The following is a 13,501-nucleotide window of genomic DNA, read 5'->3' as shown; positions in this document are numbered from 1 at the left end:
TCAGATAAATAACAAGTACCCAGTTAAATTCAAATTTCAGATACACAGCAAATAATTTTTGAGTATAAATCTAAGTATGTCCCAGGCAATATTGGGGACATCCTTAGGCAAAAAACTTATTCTTTGTTGATCTGAAATTCAGATTTAACAGGACATCCTATAGTCTCACTGTTATTTGCTAAATCTGGCAACCCTACTCAGGGGATTGTCTCCAAAAAACATGGATAGAATTTTCGTAGTCTCCTCTGTAATGGAGACAAAGAGTGTGAATTCAGTTGATGCTGGCAGAACACCATTTGGGGCACTTCTCTGGGCAGCGAGGAGATGAGTAGAGGCAGGGAGAGGATGACTAATGGGTGTGTGTGACTCCACAGCCCTGTAAGGAGGGGGTGGGTGGACGGAAAGATGACATGGCAGGGTGCTATGTGGGTAGCTCTCTGTGGCCCCTCTCGTAAAATTAATTTGTTATTTATTTAATGCCTGTTTTGAGCCAGACACTGGGTCTGATGGGTGGTAGGAGTGTAATGGTGACTAAGACATAACAGCTCTTACCTTCACAGAACTCATACTCTGGCCAGAGAAATGCATACTCAACAGATATAGTCGTTATATTTTACACAGATATAGTCGTTATATTTTACACAGATATAGTCGTTATATTTTATTACTATACATATGATAGAGTCATGTCCTTGTCATGTTTTTCGAAGATCTCAGGGTATCTTCCCAGGGCAAAGAGAATTGGCCATTTCCCAACAAAACTGATCAGTATAGATGTGTTCCTCAACCTTTTTCCCATTATCACCCCCCCACCATGAAGCTTCTTTAGATATTTTCTCCCTAATTGCCCTTCTCCCCATGGAATTTTAGTACAACAGCTACACTGTTTATCTGTTGATGTACCGTGGCCCTTAGTAGGGCCATAGGCAATATAAACATCTAAAAATTGCCCATAACGCACTGCCCCAAGAACAAGGGCAATCTCACCCCCCAACTTTCCCCCACGTGGAGTTAAGATTGCCGTGGCTGAGAATGCATATGGCGTAGACGGTTCCATCCCCTGATGGGCACAACAGCACATGGAGTGGGGAGATCTTGGTCTGTTGGAAGCAGTGTAGACAGAGTAGCTATTCAGAGTCTGGGTTTGGGTATCAGACTCCCTGGATTCAGATGCCAACTCTGTCACCTTATAAGTGCAATCACAGGCAAGTTATTTAACCACCTGAGACCAAAATTTCCCTAACAATAAAATGGACATAACAATTAATTCCTTCCTCATAGGACTGTTGTTAGAACATTCAATTGCTTAAAACAGTGCCTGGCACTGGTACCTTTTATTGTTACTATTAAATCGGAGTTAAAAGTTGGCCATCTCTGTGCCTAGTCTCCTTGGACCCTAGTCCCTCTTCAAGAGGCTGAGAGAGAAAGGAGGCTGAGGGGAACAAAAGGAAAGGGTAAAACCAGCCAAACCAGAGGCGTGTGATGGGCTAAGCAAACTAGACCTGTCCTGCCTAGAATTCTAGAACTCCAGAACTAGCTTTTTTTGGTAACCCCCATGTGGCTTTGGCTGAGTAGACTGAGCACATACGAAGGGGTATCCAGGAGCTGGTGAGGCAACGCGGCGTCTCTAAGTATAGAAAGCAAAGCAGCAGAATTTAAATCAAAGCAGTGTGGAGCAATGGAGCATCTACTGTAATGACATGAGCAGAATGGATGATTTACTTAAGCCAACAAGAACCCTTTCTTAGAGATAGAAGTGAGGTCAGCCTCACCCCGCCCCCAGATTCTTGACCTAACATGGACCCCTTGAGCAAGTGGGGATTTTCCCAAGAAAGCAGAAGGGGAGTTGATGTTGGGGACCACGCATGGCCACTCCTTTCCTTCCTGCTTCCATCACGGCTCTCTGATGCTTTTCGAGGGCGCTGAGAGCACGCTGTTCGCTGTGCCTGGTGTGCTTCTCCTCCCTCCCGCAGCTAATTTCTAGTCACCCTTCAGGTCGTGGCACAGCATCCCTTTCTCTATCAAGCCTTCCTGATTGCCATGATGGATCTAATTCCCTAGTTTAGCCTTTTTTTTTTTTTTAGCACCAAATCCTTCTCTCCACCCCACAGCACTTATCATAGTTGAAATTTTACATACATTTGTGGAATTATTTGTTTGGTGTCTCTCTCTCTCTCTCTATGAGGACATGTAACCCCAGCACTCAGTACCCATTGCAGGTCATAGAAGGCAGTCGATGCATTTTTTATGAGTAAATGAATAAATCATAATACTTTCCTCCTGTTTTCTGGAAAAGCAAGCAAGCTAGTTGGTGGAGGGCACTTCCCCTTCAACCAGTGCTTGTTAATTTAATTACCATTTAGAGCTAAAACAGCACCAGGTGTCCGAGACCATTTGGAACATGCATAAATGCAGAACCGTCTGAGCTCAGCCATTTTGATTGCACTGTTGATACAAGGCAGGGGTTATTTTAAACCCTAGCATTATGCGGTTTTGTACATTTTTAAATGGAACTGGGATTATTCCAGGATCACCTATCACAAAAGTCATTTCTATACATTGGCCCTGTAGCTCCTGATTCGAACATAGAATCTGTTCAATAAATGGCTCCCTCTTAGTATCAAAAAAGTCAGCACAGAAGATACTGTCTTACATCAGATAGTAAAGTTCACATTATTTGTGAACTCCCTTTGGAGGGGCAACGTGCAGTGTGGAAGGAGCGCCAGATAGGAGCCGGAAGTCTGGATCTGAGACCAGACTGTGGCCCTGGTTAGTGTAGGGCAGATCGTAGACCTCAATTTCCCCATCCATGAAAATTCGGCCATTCGATTAGGTGGTCTCTTAGACTCTTTCCAACGTCAAAAATACTCTGAAACGTCCTGAATTTTTCCACATCCTGTTTTTACTGCCAGATTTTTTTTTCTTTTATTCAGAAAATGTAGTCAAAGATCTGACCCCCCTGGGAATTTAAAGGGTTGTGTCACAAGTCTCTGGACCAACGATCATTAAAATGAAGCTGCTTAAGATGGCGAGGTTAGGTCAGGTGAGCCCAGTGTTAAAAATTTTAATGCAATGTTCACTCACGTCCAGGTAAATGGAGACTGTAATTCTCCTAACTCTTCCTTTGTCCCATGAGTCAGGAGGTGGCAGAGCATGGAAGTGACAGCCCAGTCACTGAAGAGATCAGATGTCCCGGAAGTGGACCTCAGCCTGGCCGCTCGGAGTGGGGAGAGATGGGGGGCGGTGGCGTGGAGAGAAGGTGGGGGAGAGAAAGAGAATAGGGACTGAGTGAATAGCATTTGGAGTTTTATATCAATTGCAATCCATCCAGTCACATCCAATTTAGATGTGGAGGCTGCATCTAAAAGTGAAGAAATGAGGGTTGTGGATGCTGTTCAAACTCAAACCTCTTCCTTACCTGAGTTCCTTACACAAACTCTATAGACTATAGATCTATAGATCTTTATAGACTAAACTTTGTAGACTATAGATCACTATAGTAATCTCTAAAGCAGAGTGTGAGAGGAAAACTTCAGCACTTCTCTTTTGAAGTATATTTATTGGAACCCATCTTTCATTTCAAATTTGGATTAGTAAAACAATACATCTTTATCATGTAAACAAATACGTGTGTATTGGAGGTGCATGTTCAGACTATTTTTACTGCCATAACCATGGTCGAAAGAAGACCAGGGTCCTCAACACGACCTAACATTCTAACAGCCAAGTGCGTCTTCCAATCACTTTGAGTCCTAATGCGTTACTTACATAAACATGTTACATAATGGTTCTATATATTTATTTTTCTGCAAAAGGAATATATCTTGATCTTTTTCCAAGATTTTAACACAAATCCACATCCATGTAGAATATTTGGAAAATACCGAAAATTATGAAGAAGACACTTAACTTGCATAACCCCAGTCCACATTTGTAAAAAAGAGATCTTTTGCTTTTGAAATCCTGAGATCATTTTAATTTTTTTGAACTCTTATAGGGTGCCGAAAAGTCACCCGCCACTTCAGCCGACCTCAAGTCAGACAAAGGCAATGTTACGCCCCAGGAGCCCCAAGGGGCTGCCAAGAATTCTACATCCACTGAAACAGCAAAGGAAGGTGCCAAGGAAAAGGGGGGCCCCACCTCTCTGCCTCTGGGCAAACTGTTCTGGAAAAAGGTAAGTCCTAGTTTCAAGATTTGGAGAGTCCTTGGGGCCAGGATGACTTGAGATATGGTTTCTATTGGGCCAACGGATGTATTCAGCAATGCATGGAGTTTCTTGTTCTCCAGAATGACTCATCTTGCCATTGAGTTGAAGCTCACCCCCGGGAAAAATGAAACACCTATCGCGTTAGAAGCACGTGTTTTGTGGGGAAGAAAAGGAAGTGAACAAGTCGAATTTTTCATTCTTGGAATTAATCCGGTTCATGACAGAGGGTTATGGTATTTCGTGATTTCATTTTCTTTCTAAAATGGTGGGTTACATAAAGGTTATGCCCCCATCAGCAGTATAAGAGAGCACATTATCCTACACTCTTGACAACAGCGTTTTATCAAACTTCTTAATACTCGCCAATCTTACAGAGTGAAAAAGGTACTCAAGTGTAATTTTTAATTATGTATAGTTTGTGAATGAGGTAGGGTGCCTTTTTTTTTTTTTTTTTGCGGTACACGGGCCTCTCACTGTTGTGGCCTCTCCCATTGCGGAGCACAGGCTCCGGACACGCAGGCTCAGTGGCCATGGCTCACGGGCCCAGCCGCTCAGCGGCATGTGGGATCCTCCCGGACCGGGGCACGAACCCGTGTCCCCTGCATCGGCAGGCGGACTCTCAACCACTGCACCACCAGGGAAGCCCAGGTTGCCTTTTTTTATCTGCCTTAAGAACCATTAATGTTTTTCTGTGAATTGTTTATTCATAAGTTTTGCCCATTTCCTAAAAATGGGATCGTTGGGTAGATTGTTCCTTTCATCACAGCACAATGTTTCTCTTTGTCTCCTTAACAGCTTGGGGCTGTTAGTATATTTATTTAACATCAATGTTGTTTTGCTCACGGTACATCTTTGGCCATTCTTGTATCTTCAGTCTTCCTTAGATTTAAGACTTGTGAATACATTTTTAGTTCCAGAACAAACAAACGAAACTAATAAAATGTGGGTTACTCTGGTTTCCTCCTGGCTTTCTCTGAGCTCTCCCAGCCTGGCGAGATGAACCGCCTCTGGGCTCTCTGCCCCTCCTACCCCAGCCAGATGGAAGCAGCCATCAGCAGCCCCAAGGTCTCCATCTCCTTGGTTGTCAACCAGTTCACCACCCGGGCAAGCCCACGAGGTGCTCTGTGAGAGCAAAATTCAAACCGCTGTCTGAATTCTTTTCCCTTGAGAATTAAGGTGCCGAGTAAGGAAATGAGGTGGGTGGGGCTGAGCAATTCTGAGAGCTATTCTCTGATCCTCATTGCTGAGCAAACCTCAGCTGCCAGACAGGTGCAGAACTCTTGCCTGTTTTAAATGTGGCCAAAAGATGAGCGAGAAGTCAGGGATGGGGCAGGGAGAGGTGGTGGGGGCAGGTGTAAGATAGAACTGGAAAAATCTAACTTAGCCGTTTCAACAAAACATCCATGCCACTTGGCACGCAATGCAAGGAAGGTGGTAAATACAGATGCCGCTGTGCTGTTAGTTTATGCTCTTGTCCAGAATCCAGCTGGATTTCTGAAATGTTCTCCTGTTTGTTTTCTGTTGTACAGAAATCTCCCTTCTAAGTTCTGCTCAGAACACAAACTCTTAATACTTAATGAAAACTTGGGATGATGTCACTTGGCATTCTGTTCTAATGCTCCTTCTTCACCAGTCTTTTTTTACAAAAATATTTTATCAGCAATATAATGAAGGGAAAAATTTCCAAGAAAGTTACATCCATATATTGGTGGCAAGGGGGAGACTTAAGTGACTCATATTCAAATATTTTTACTTAAATAGCCATATATACATATATTCAAAGTGTATTAGGAATAATAAAACTAGCACATTAAAGTCAAGATTTAACATATATTTTGGTCAAGGTGAGACTATATAGATTTAGTTTAAAAAGGTAATGCAATTAAAAGGAAAGTGTTATGTAATTAATGGTACGGATAATAAGTAAATAACGGTAAATCGGGGTCCTCCAGGAAGCGGACACTAAGACAGAATTGATGTGCAGGAGATGTATCAGAGGAAACCGACTGTGGAGGATAAAGGGAAGGGGGCAGGAGTGGGTGGCGAGAGGCTGCAGACCACAGCGAGGGGCTGACACCTCTGTGCAGGGAGAGAGGGAAGGAGGAGAGGGTTGGAAAGACCTCAGGGTGGCGGTGGTGCTGAGCCGGGCGGGAGGTATCCCCCAGAGCAGAGCGTGCCCCGGGGGGAGTCCTGCATTGGGCAGCATTGGGCAGGACCAGCCCAGCACCCTCTGCATTGGGCAGGACCAGCCCAGTCGTTTCCGGGGAGCAGCGAGGAGATCTCAGCGGTACCAGATGCTGAAGGCGTGACAATCGAAGCCTGCCTTTCTTGCAGGGAAATCTGACCAGCACACGGCCACGGCTGCCACAGATGGTGAGATTGTGCATACAACGTAGCAGAACTGTACTGGAGGTCAGCAAACGACTGAAGCTGGAGGAACACTGATGCAGGGTTAAAAGCTTAGAGTCAGATAGATTCCACTCTGAGTCCCAATCCACCTCCATGAGCCTCAGTTTCCTCATTTGTGAAATGCAAATGATAATAGTGCCCATGCCATGGAAATGAGCGAGGATTAAATTTAAAAAGGCCAGTAAACGCCTCCCCGCCACCATCACCACCACCGCGGTTCACACAACAGGGTCTGATGAGTGGTCCGTCCTCCTTCCGTCATCTATGCTCAGAGGGTTGGGACACTAGCATGTCCACTTCTGCATCTTTCTGTGCCATCCAGTCTGGGGAGGCTTCTAAACTTCACATGCTTTATCTTTCCTTATCTTTGGCATCTATAAGGGATGCATTGGTTCCTCTTTGAAATTCCGGCTCTTTCCATTGAAAATAAAAGTCAGGACCACTGGGCATTCATCTATTCATTTATTTCAGTCTCACTGTTTTTTCACCATTATCTGACTTTTATTTCTTTAGTAGATCATAAAAACAGTGAGGTTAAGAGAAACTAAAAACCAAGTCTCCTGTTTGGTTGTCAAGATTGTCTTTCCTTCTTTCACCCAATCTGAAAGAATAGATTATATGGAAGTGAAAAAGGGGAGAGTCACTCATTCAGCAGTGGTTTTAATCACTTTCTTTGTGCTAATTTTTTTTGGGGTGTGTGTGTGTGCTACGTTTTAGGCATTGAAAAAATATCAGTGAGCAGATTGCTGCCCTCTGGTAGCTTACATTCTCATGAAGGAACTTATTTCTAGTAGGAAACAAAATGAAAGTCTTTGTTTTCTTTTCTTTAAATTAGAATAAGCTTTGGCTATAAAACCATTCTTGTAAAAATTTTGAAAAACAAACAAAGGGAAACACCAGAAAAATGCTGATATTTCCACTAACTAACCCTAAGCTCACTTTCTTCTCTTTTAATTGAAAAGCTTTTAAACAAACACATTTTGAAGTTTGCAATTATGAACATCAGAAATGAATTTTTCCCCTAACAGGCTGTCAGTATGAAACTATGCATTATTTTGATTTATAGTCTTGATTGCTAAAGTAGTTCTTATTATAAACAAAAACAAAAATAACCTTTGAGAAAATTAATTTCAAATTATGTTGTGCTTGCCAGAAAATGTTTAAATCCAGTTATATGGCCTAACTGTGCCCTTGATTGTTCAGGGTTAACTGGAATACCATTTGCTCTGTGACCTCACAAAAGTTATTTACTCTGTTTGGGTTTCTTTTTCCTCCTCTGTTGAGTAAAAAGATTGGAGTAGATTATCTTAAAAAATCTTGGGGATGGCGAGTTTGCGTAACAGTCAGAATCAGAAAGGTGGGACTATGTAACCTTGGGCAAGTTACTTGACCACTCAGAGCCTTTATTTTCTTATCTGTAAAATAGGCACTGTGTTTATCTCACAGTGTTGTTACGAGAATCCAGTCATTTACATGGAGAGCATCTGAGACATACTAAGTGCTCAGTGAACAGTGTTACCCTCATTTCTTCAAGTATGATATCGCTGGTTATGATCTGAAAAGCCACGTGGGGCTTCTAGTGCCAATAGCACCCGAGGTACAAAACAAGTCTAAGATATATTTGCTACCATCAAAACCTTGAAATCCATTTGGAGGAATAGGATATACACGCATGCATGCACGCGTGCGTGTGTATGTGTATGTGCCTGCACACAATTAATAAATGATACATTTGGAGCATCTTCAAAACAGCCTTTTTCCTGCTTTCCTTTGGGAGAGACAAATGATGAATAGAAAAATAATGTGAGTTTTGAAGCCAAAGAGACACATAGTCAAATCTCGGCTCTGAGGGTTCCTGGCTGTCTGAATGTGAGCAGAGACTTAAACCCTCCAAGCCTCACTTTCCTCAGCTCTGAAAGTAGGAGGTGGTACCTACCTTTCATGATTTTGGGGAGAACTGAGTTGGAAAATGAATGCAAAGTGAGTGGCATTCAGTGAGTGAAAGCTCCATTACAAAACAGTCAAGTGTGGAATCCAGTGTTAATCCGTGGAATACAGGTTAAAAACGCTACGGCTGTTTAGACAAGGGAGCAGTCAGTGTAGGTCAAAATAGACTAAGAGAACTTAAAAATTCCTTTGACTCATCTGGGTTATTTGTTTCAAATACAGAATCTTGTGTGTGATCCCAGAATCCATGGGGATCCTGGTTTAGAAAGCCCGGCACAGGGCTGGACAATTATGGAAGCACTTGAAAGATGGGATGAAGTATCCAGCCTTGATAGAAAAAGTCTTAGGTCCACCGTGAAATCAGTGAACTCAGAACAGCCGTCACGTGATCCAAATGGTGCTTCTGGGAGACTTGGTAGCAACAGGGTGTCTTCTGGCTTAAGTGCTACCATGTGACAGCATTTTAAAGAAACTCCTTTAAGAATTGAAATGCGCTGTTTAAAGGAGAGGAGCTCTTGTTGATCACGTTTATATGATAAGTACATATGCTATTTAGATCCTTATTCTTGGCAATATAAATGTCCAGACAAGATCCTTTAGATTTCAAACTGGATTTTTGTTGTTGTTGTTAATGAGATTGGACAATTTTTAGACTTGCCAGATAACAGCCAGATGTCCAGTTTATTGAAAAAGATTGAAGTGTTCCTGGTTTTGAGATTCGAATGAGAATCCCACGCTCTGTGTGTTTTCTGACCAGCCCCACACCATATCATGCTCCTCTGGCTGAAGGGCTTGAGAACCTAGTAAATGCCTCTGGTCTGCAGAAATCGACCTTGCACTTTACAATCATTCTCTCTCATTCACTTTGAAGTGAGTTGCTGTGCCGTCCGATTTTCCTTCCTGTCTCTGAAATTCCTTTCCCGAACATATTCCCAGTGTGGAAGAGTTAGTCTTCTCTCCTCCTCCTTAGAGATCATCCATCACAGCGTACTCGCTGGCAGTGGAAATGATGAATTGGAATCTGGTTCTGCTGGGTCCTCAGCTCATAGGCTTTTTGCTGTGTGGAAAAGATGAGGAGAAAAGGAAGAAGTTGTCCGATGGCTTTGTCTGTAGTTGTGTATTGAACTTGGAAACCATCCTGGTTACAGATACACATTAAATGTGAGATCCAGGATGTCAGCTTTGAAGGAGAATTAGAGACAAACCTCAAACTTCAGAGGGAGGTATTGTTTTAGAATAAGAGCAAAATTTAATAGGTATTGGAGCAGAGGCCTAGAAATTAGGGGAGATCTGCTTCCATTTTGAAGACCGACATGGAATACTAACGTAAAAAAATTAACCTGCTGCCTAACGCAGAGCCCAATAATATGGGTTGTTATCATTATTATTATCTTTGATAGTATTACTGTTTTTCTTCAGTTCTGTAGTGTCGCATCTAAGGCATGTTCACAAGATGGGTAGATGCAAGCCAACAAAGGATATTTATTAGAGGATCAAAACCACATGCAAGAAGCTGTCTTTGGGACGGCCTCTGGAATCTGGCCTCAGGCCTGTTTATTCAGAGTTTTTATTTGTAACTTGGTCAATAAACTGTGAAGCGCATTTGTCAAGTTTACAGGCTGGGTGGGCTCATTAATGCAATCCAAAATATAAACAATAAGGATCTCAAAATACTGGCACAATGGGCTGAAGTTAGGATGTCCTGGGATTTTTGTTTTACGAAGGTCAATGTGCCACTTATCCTGTAGGGAGCAGATCATCACGATTTTAACTGAGATCCACACCATCCTGTACCCCATTCCAATGCTGGAACCCAGTATAACCTAAGAGCAGTGTTAAAAATGTCTGCTCCTAAGGGATTCAGGAGCAAACATATATCTGAGACAGATATAAGGAAATTCTGAAAGCAACATGGAATTAGTCAAGAAAAGTTTTTTAAAATATATTTCATTGAAGTACAGTTGATTTCCAATGTTGTGTTAATTTCTGCTGTACAGCAAAGTGATTCAGTTATACATATATATACATCCTTTATCATATTCTTTTCCATTATGGTTTATCACAGGATATTAAATATATTTCCCTGTACTATACAGTAGGACTTTGTTGTTTATCCATTCTCTATATAATAGTTTGCATCTGCTAATTCCAAATTCCCAATCCATCCCTCCCCCACTCCCTTTCCCCCTTGGTAACCACAAGTCTGTTCTCTATGTCTGTGAGTCTGTATCTGTTTTGTTGATAAGTTCATTTGCATCATATTTTAGCCTCCACATAAGAGTGATGTATGGTATTTGTCTTTCTCTTTCTGACTTACTTCATTTAGTATGGTAATTTCAAGGTCCATCCACGTTGCTGCAAATGGGATTATTTCATTCTTTTTTATGGCTGAGTAGTATTCCATTGCATACATATATGTACCACATCTTCTTTATCCATTCATCTGTCAATAGACATTTAGGCTGTTTCCATGTCTTGGTTATTGTGAATAGTGCTGCTATGAACATAGCAGTGCATGTATCTTTTTGAATTATAGCTTTGTCCACATATATGCCCACGAGTAGGATTGCTGGATCATATGGCAACTCTATTTTTAGTTCTGTGAGGAACCTCCATACTGTTTTCCATAGTGGCTGCACCAATTTACATTCCCATCAACAATGTAGGAGGGTTCCCTAAGAAAAGTCTTAAATAGGTCAAGTAGGCCTAATTTATGCCACTTTTCCTCAGCATTCACAAAAATCGTTTCCATTAATTGAACACATCCTATGTGCGGGCACTGTGCTAAGTGCTTTACACATATGAGATTAACGTCAGCAGTTTTCATCGACTGAAGCACGTCAATCCACATCCCTACTCATCCCATTCAAATAGTTCTAGGAATCTAAGGAATGTGATCACAAATTGGTCCGGGCCCCCATATGTCTCTACTGGGTGATCGCTCCCAAACCACACCATTGTCACCAGAGCCACCAAGGAGAAGGTCCACACCAACTTACCCGATGCCTCACTGACGTCCTCACGAGCCTGCCATAGTTCCCCTGCCACTTGCAAAGCAGCAGGAGAAAACTCTCTTTCTGTGTGGTGCTCAGCTCTGGGAGCAGCGGCTCGGGACACAGAGTGACACATTTAACAAGACCCACCCTCGGCATCCACGCAGCCCTTTTCTCCCCAGTGGACGCCCAACTCGAGGGTAGCTGAGCTGGTCTGAGTTGGTCTACCAGCCACCAGCATCCTACCCAGAACTCCCCCTGCAGGTAGCTGGCTTGCCTGGAGTCCTAACTTCCATCGGTGAATTCTCTTTCTGATGTCCTTTTCTTAAAGTCTTTATTTCTTCTCCTCCCATGCCTTCTGACTTCTAGAAAAGACTGTAGACAACTGACCCCTCATTGCAAACATGGCTTAAGTTGTCCCTCCCACCATACCCACACCTTCCAGAGTCTCTAATTCCCATGGAAAGGGAGGTCTTCACATACGTACCGGGAGGAGCTGTGTGGCCTGACCCCAGCCACCGGACGTAGGTGAGTCTCAGCTCTCCTCAGCCATGACTTTCCCTTCACAGGCTTTATTGTATCTATTCTTTGGAACAACTGTCTGATTGGTAACAGTCTAATAGCCCACTTTTGAGTAAGTGAACTGAGGCTCAGAGAGCTGTGGTTGACTGGCCCAAGGTTGAACAGCTAAAACACTGAATTTGAACCTGACTCCATAGCCCAAGATGCTCTAGACTTGGGTTCTGAGCAGGTTTTCCTTACATGTGCCGAACACTAAATGGAAACAAGAACCTGGTGTCTCATTATCCATTTTTGGGTCCTACTTTTAACTGGATTTCAGCCACCCCAACATGAAGGCTATGCCCTTAGGCCAGTGTGCAAATGTACAAAAATGTGCAAAATGATTTTGAGTGGTTCTTGAAGACAGCCCTAAACATTTAATCAGTCATGTAATGCAAAGTTATCTTCTCGCCATTCTACTCCGTTTTCTTTGCTGACCTTAATTATAAAATCTCTTCGTGATATTAATAGTCAATTTTTACTGTGCTAATAACACTTGCTGGTCTCTCTTTTTAACAAAAACTTAAAAATAATTAGAATTTAATGAGCATTTTTGTTTTATTCATTGCAGTAGTTTTGATACATACTTTGGTTACAGGGAGGATGTTGATATTACATGCATGATAATGATAAGATGCTTTCTTTTAAAATATATTTGTTTAAGTAAAAAGATAGTCAACTTAAAGAAAAATATCACGTAAATACAGATGGTACACGGGCAGGTCAAGAATCGTGAAAATGGTATGCAAATTACTGACTTTTGAGAAATGTCCCACTGGGCTAATTCCCAAAATAAGGAGTGTTTTGCTGGGTAGTAGAACTTTGAAGTGGGAAATAATCATTTCTTTTGAAACAGACAGTACTTATAATGCCAACTTTGAAACATCAGAAGGATCTGGATGTCTGAAGCCATAACAAAGATGATGGAAACATCACTGTTGAGAATAGCTCCTTCCACGCCGCACCATCGCCTACACCCAGTTCTCAGTTTCCTCTAGAAAACAGTGAGCAGTCAACAGCCAAGAACTTGCCAGACACAGGAAACCAAAGCACAAACTAGTCTCCTTACAACCAACTGGGACAGGAAAGAGGCCTTGAAAACCTAAAAGTGCCGTTCTTACATAGTGGGCGGGTTTTCTCAGCCTAACATAGACAGTATATTGACTCTTGAAACTTTTGTGGGTCAGGTTTAAGGAGGCCTGGCTTTTAAAATATCATTTAACTCTTTGCCTTTTCATGGGATTAAATAGCATCCAGGTGGTCTCGGGGAGAAGGAGTGTAGTTCCAAGAAAGCTACACTGCTTGCAATTCCTTCTGAGTGTGCTATAATTTTCTGACAATCAGAAGCTTCCAGAAAACCCACAGTCCATTTTAGGGACATATT

General features: G+C 42.3%; 1 protein-coding gene across 2 annotated transcripts in view; it reads left to right on the top strand.

Moving 5' to 3' along the window:
* The window catches only part of BCAS1 (brain enriched myelin associated protein 1), a 99,961-nt gene that overhangs the window by 58,491 nt on the left and 27,969 nt on the right, over positions 1-13,501 (top strand). For both annotated transcript variants that reach the window (XM_030762870.2, XM_089897085.1), the window contains one exon: positions 3,998-4,174. In XM_030762870.2, the coding sequence (XP_030618730.2) occupies positions 3,998-4,174 (177 nt within the window). The remainder of the gene's footprint in view (positions 1-3,997; positions 4,175-13,501) is intronic.

This window comes from Delphinapterus leucas, chromosome 15 (assembly GCF_059928025.1).
Source record: "Delphinapterus leucas isolate spDelLeu-1000000601 "Yukka" chromosome 15, BTC_Dleu_Yukka2, whole genome shotgun sequence".
Classification (NCBI taxonomy): Eukaryota; Metazoa; Chordata; class Mammalia; order Artiodactyla; family Monodontidae; genus Delphinapterus; species Delphinapterus leucas.
The sequence above is the reverse complement of the archived record's forward strand: the minus strand, read 5'-3'. Positions and strand labels throughout refer to the sequence as shown.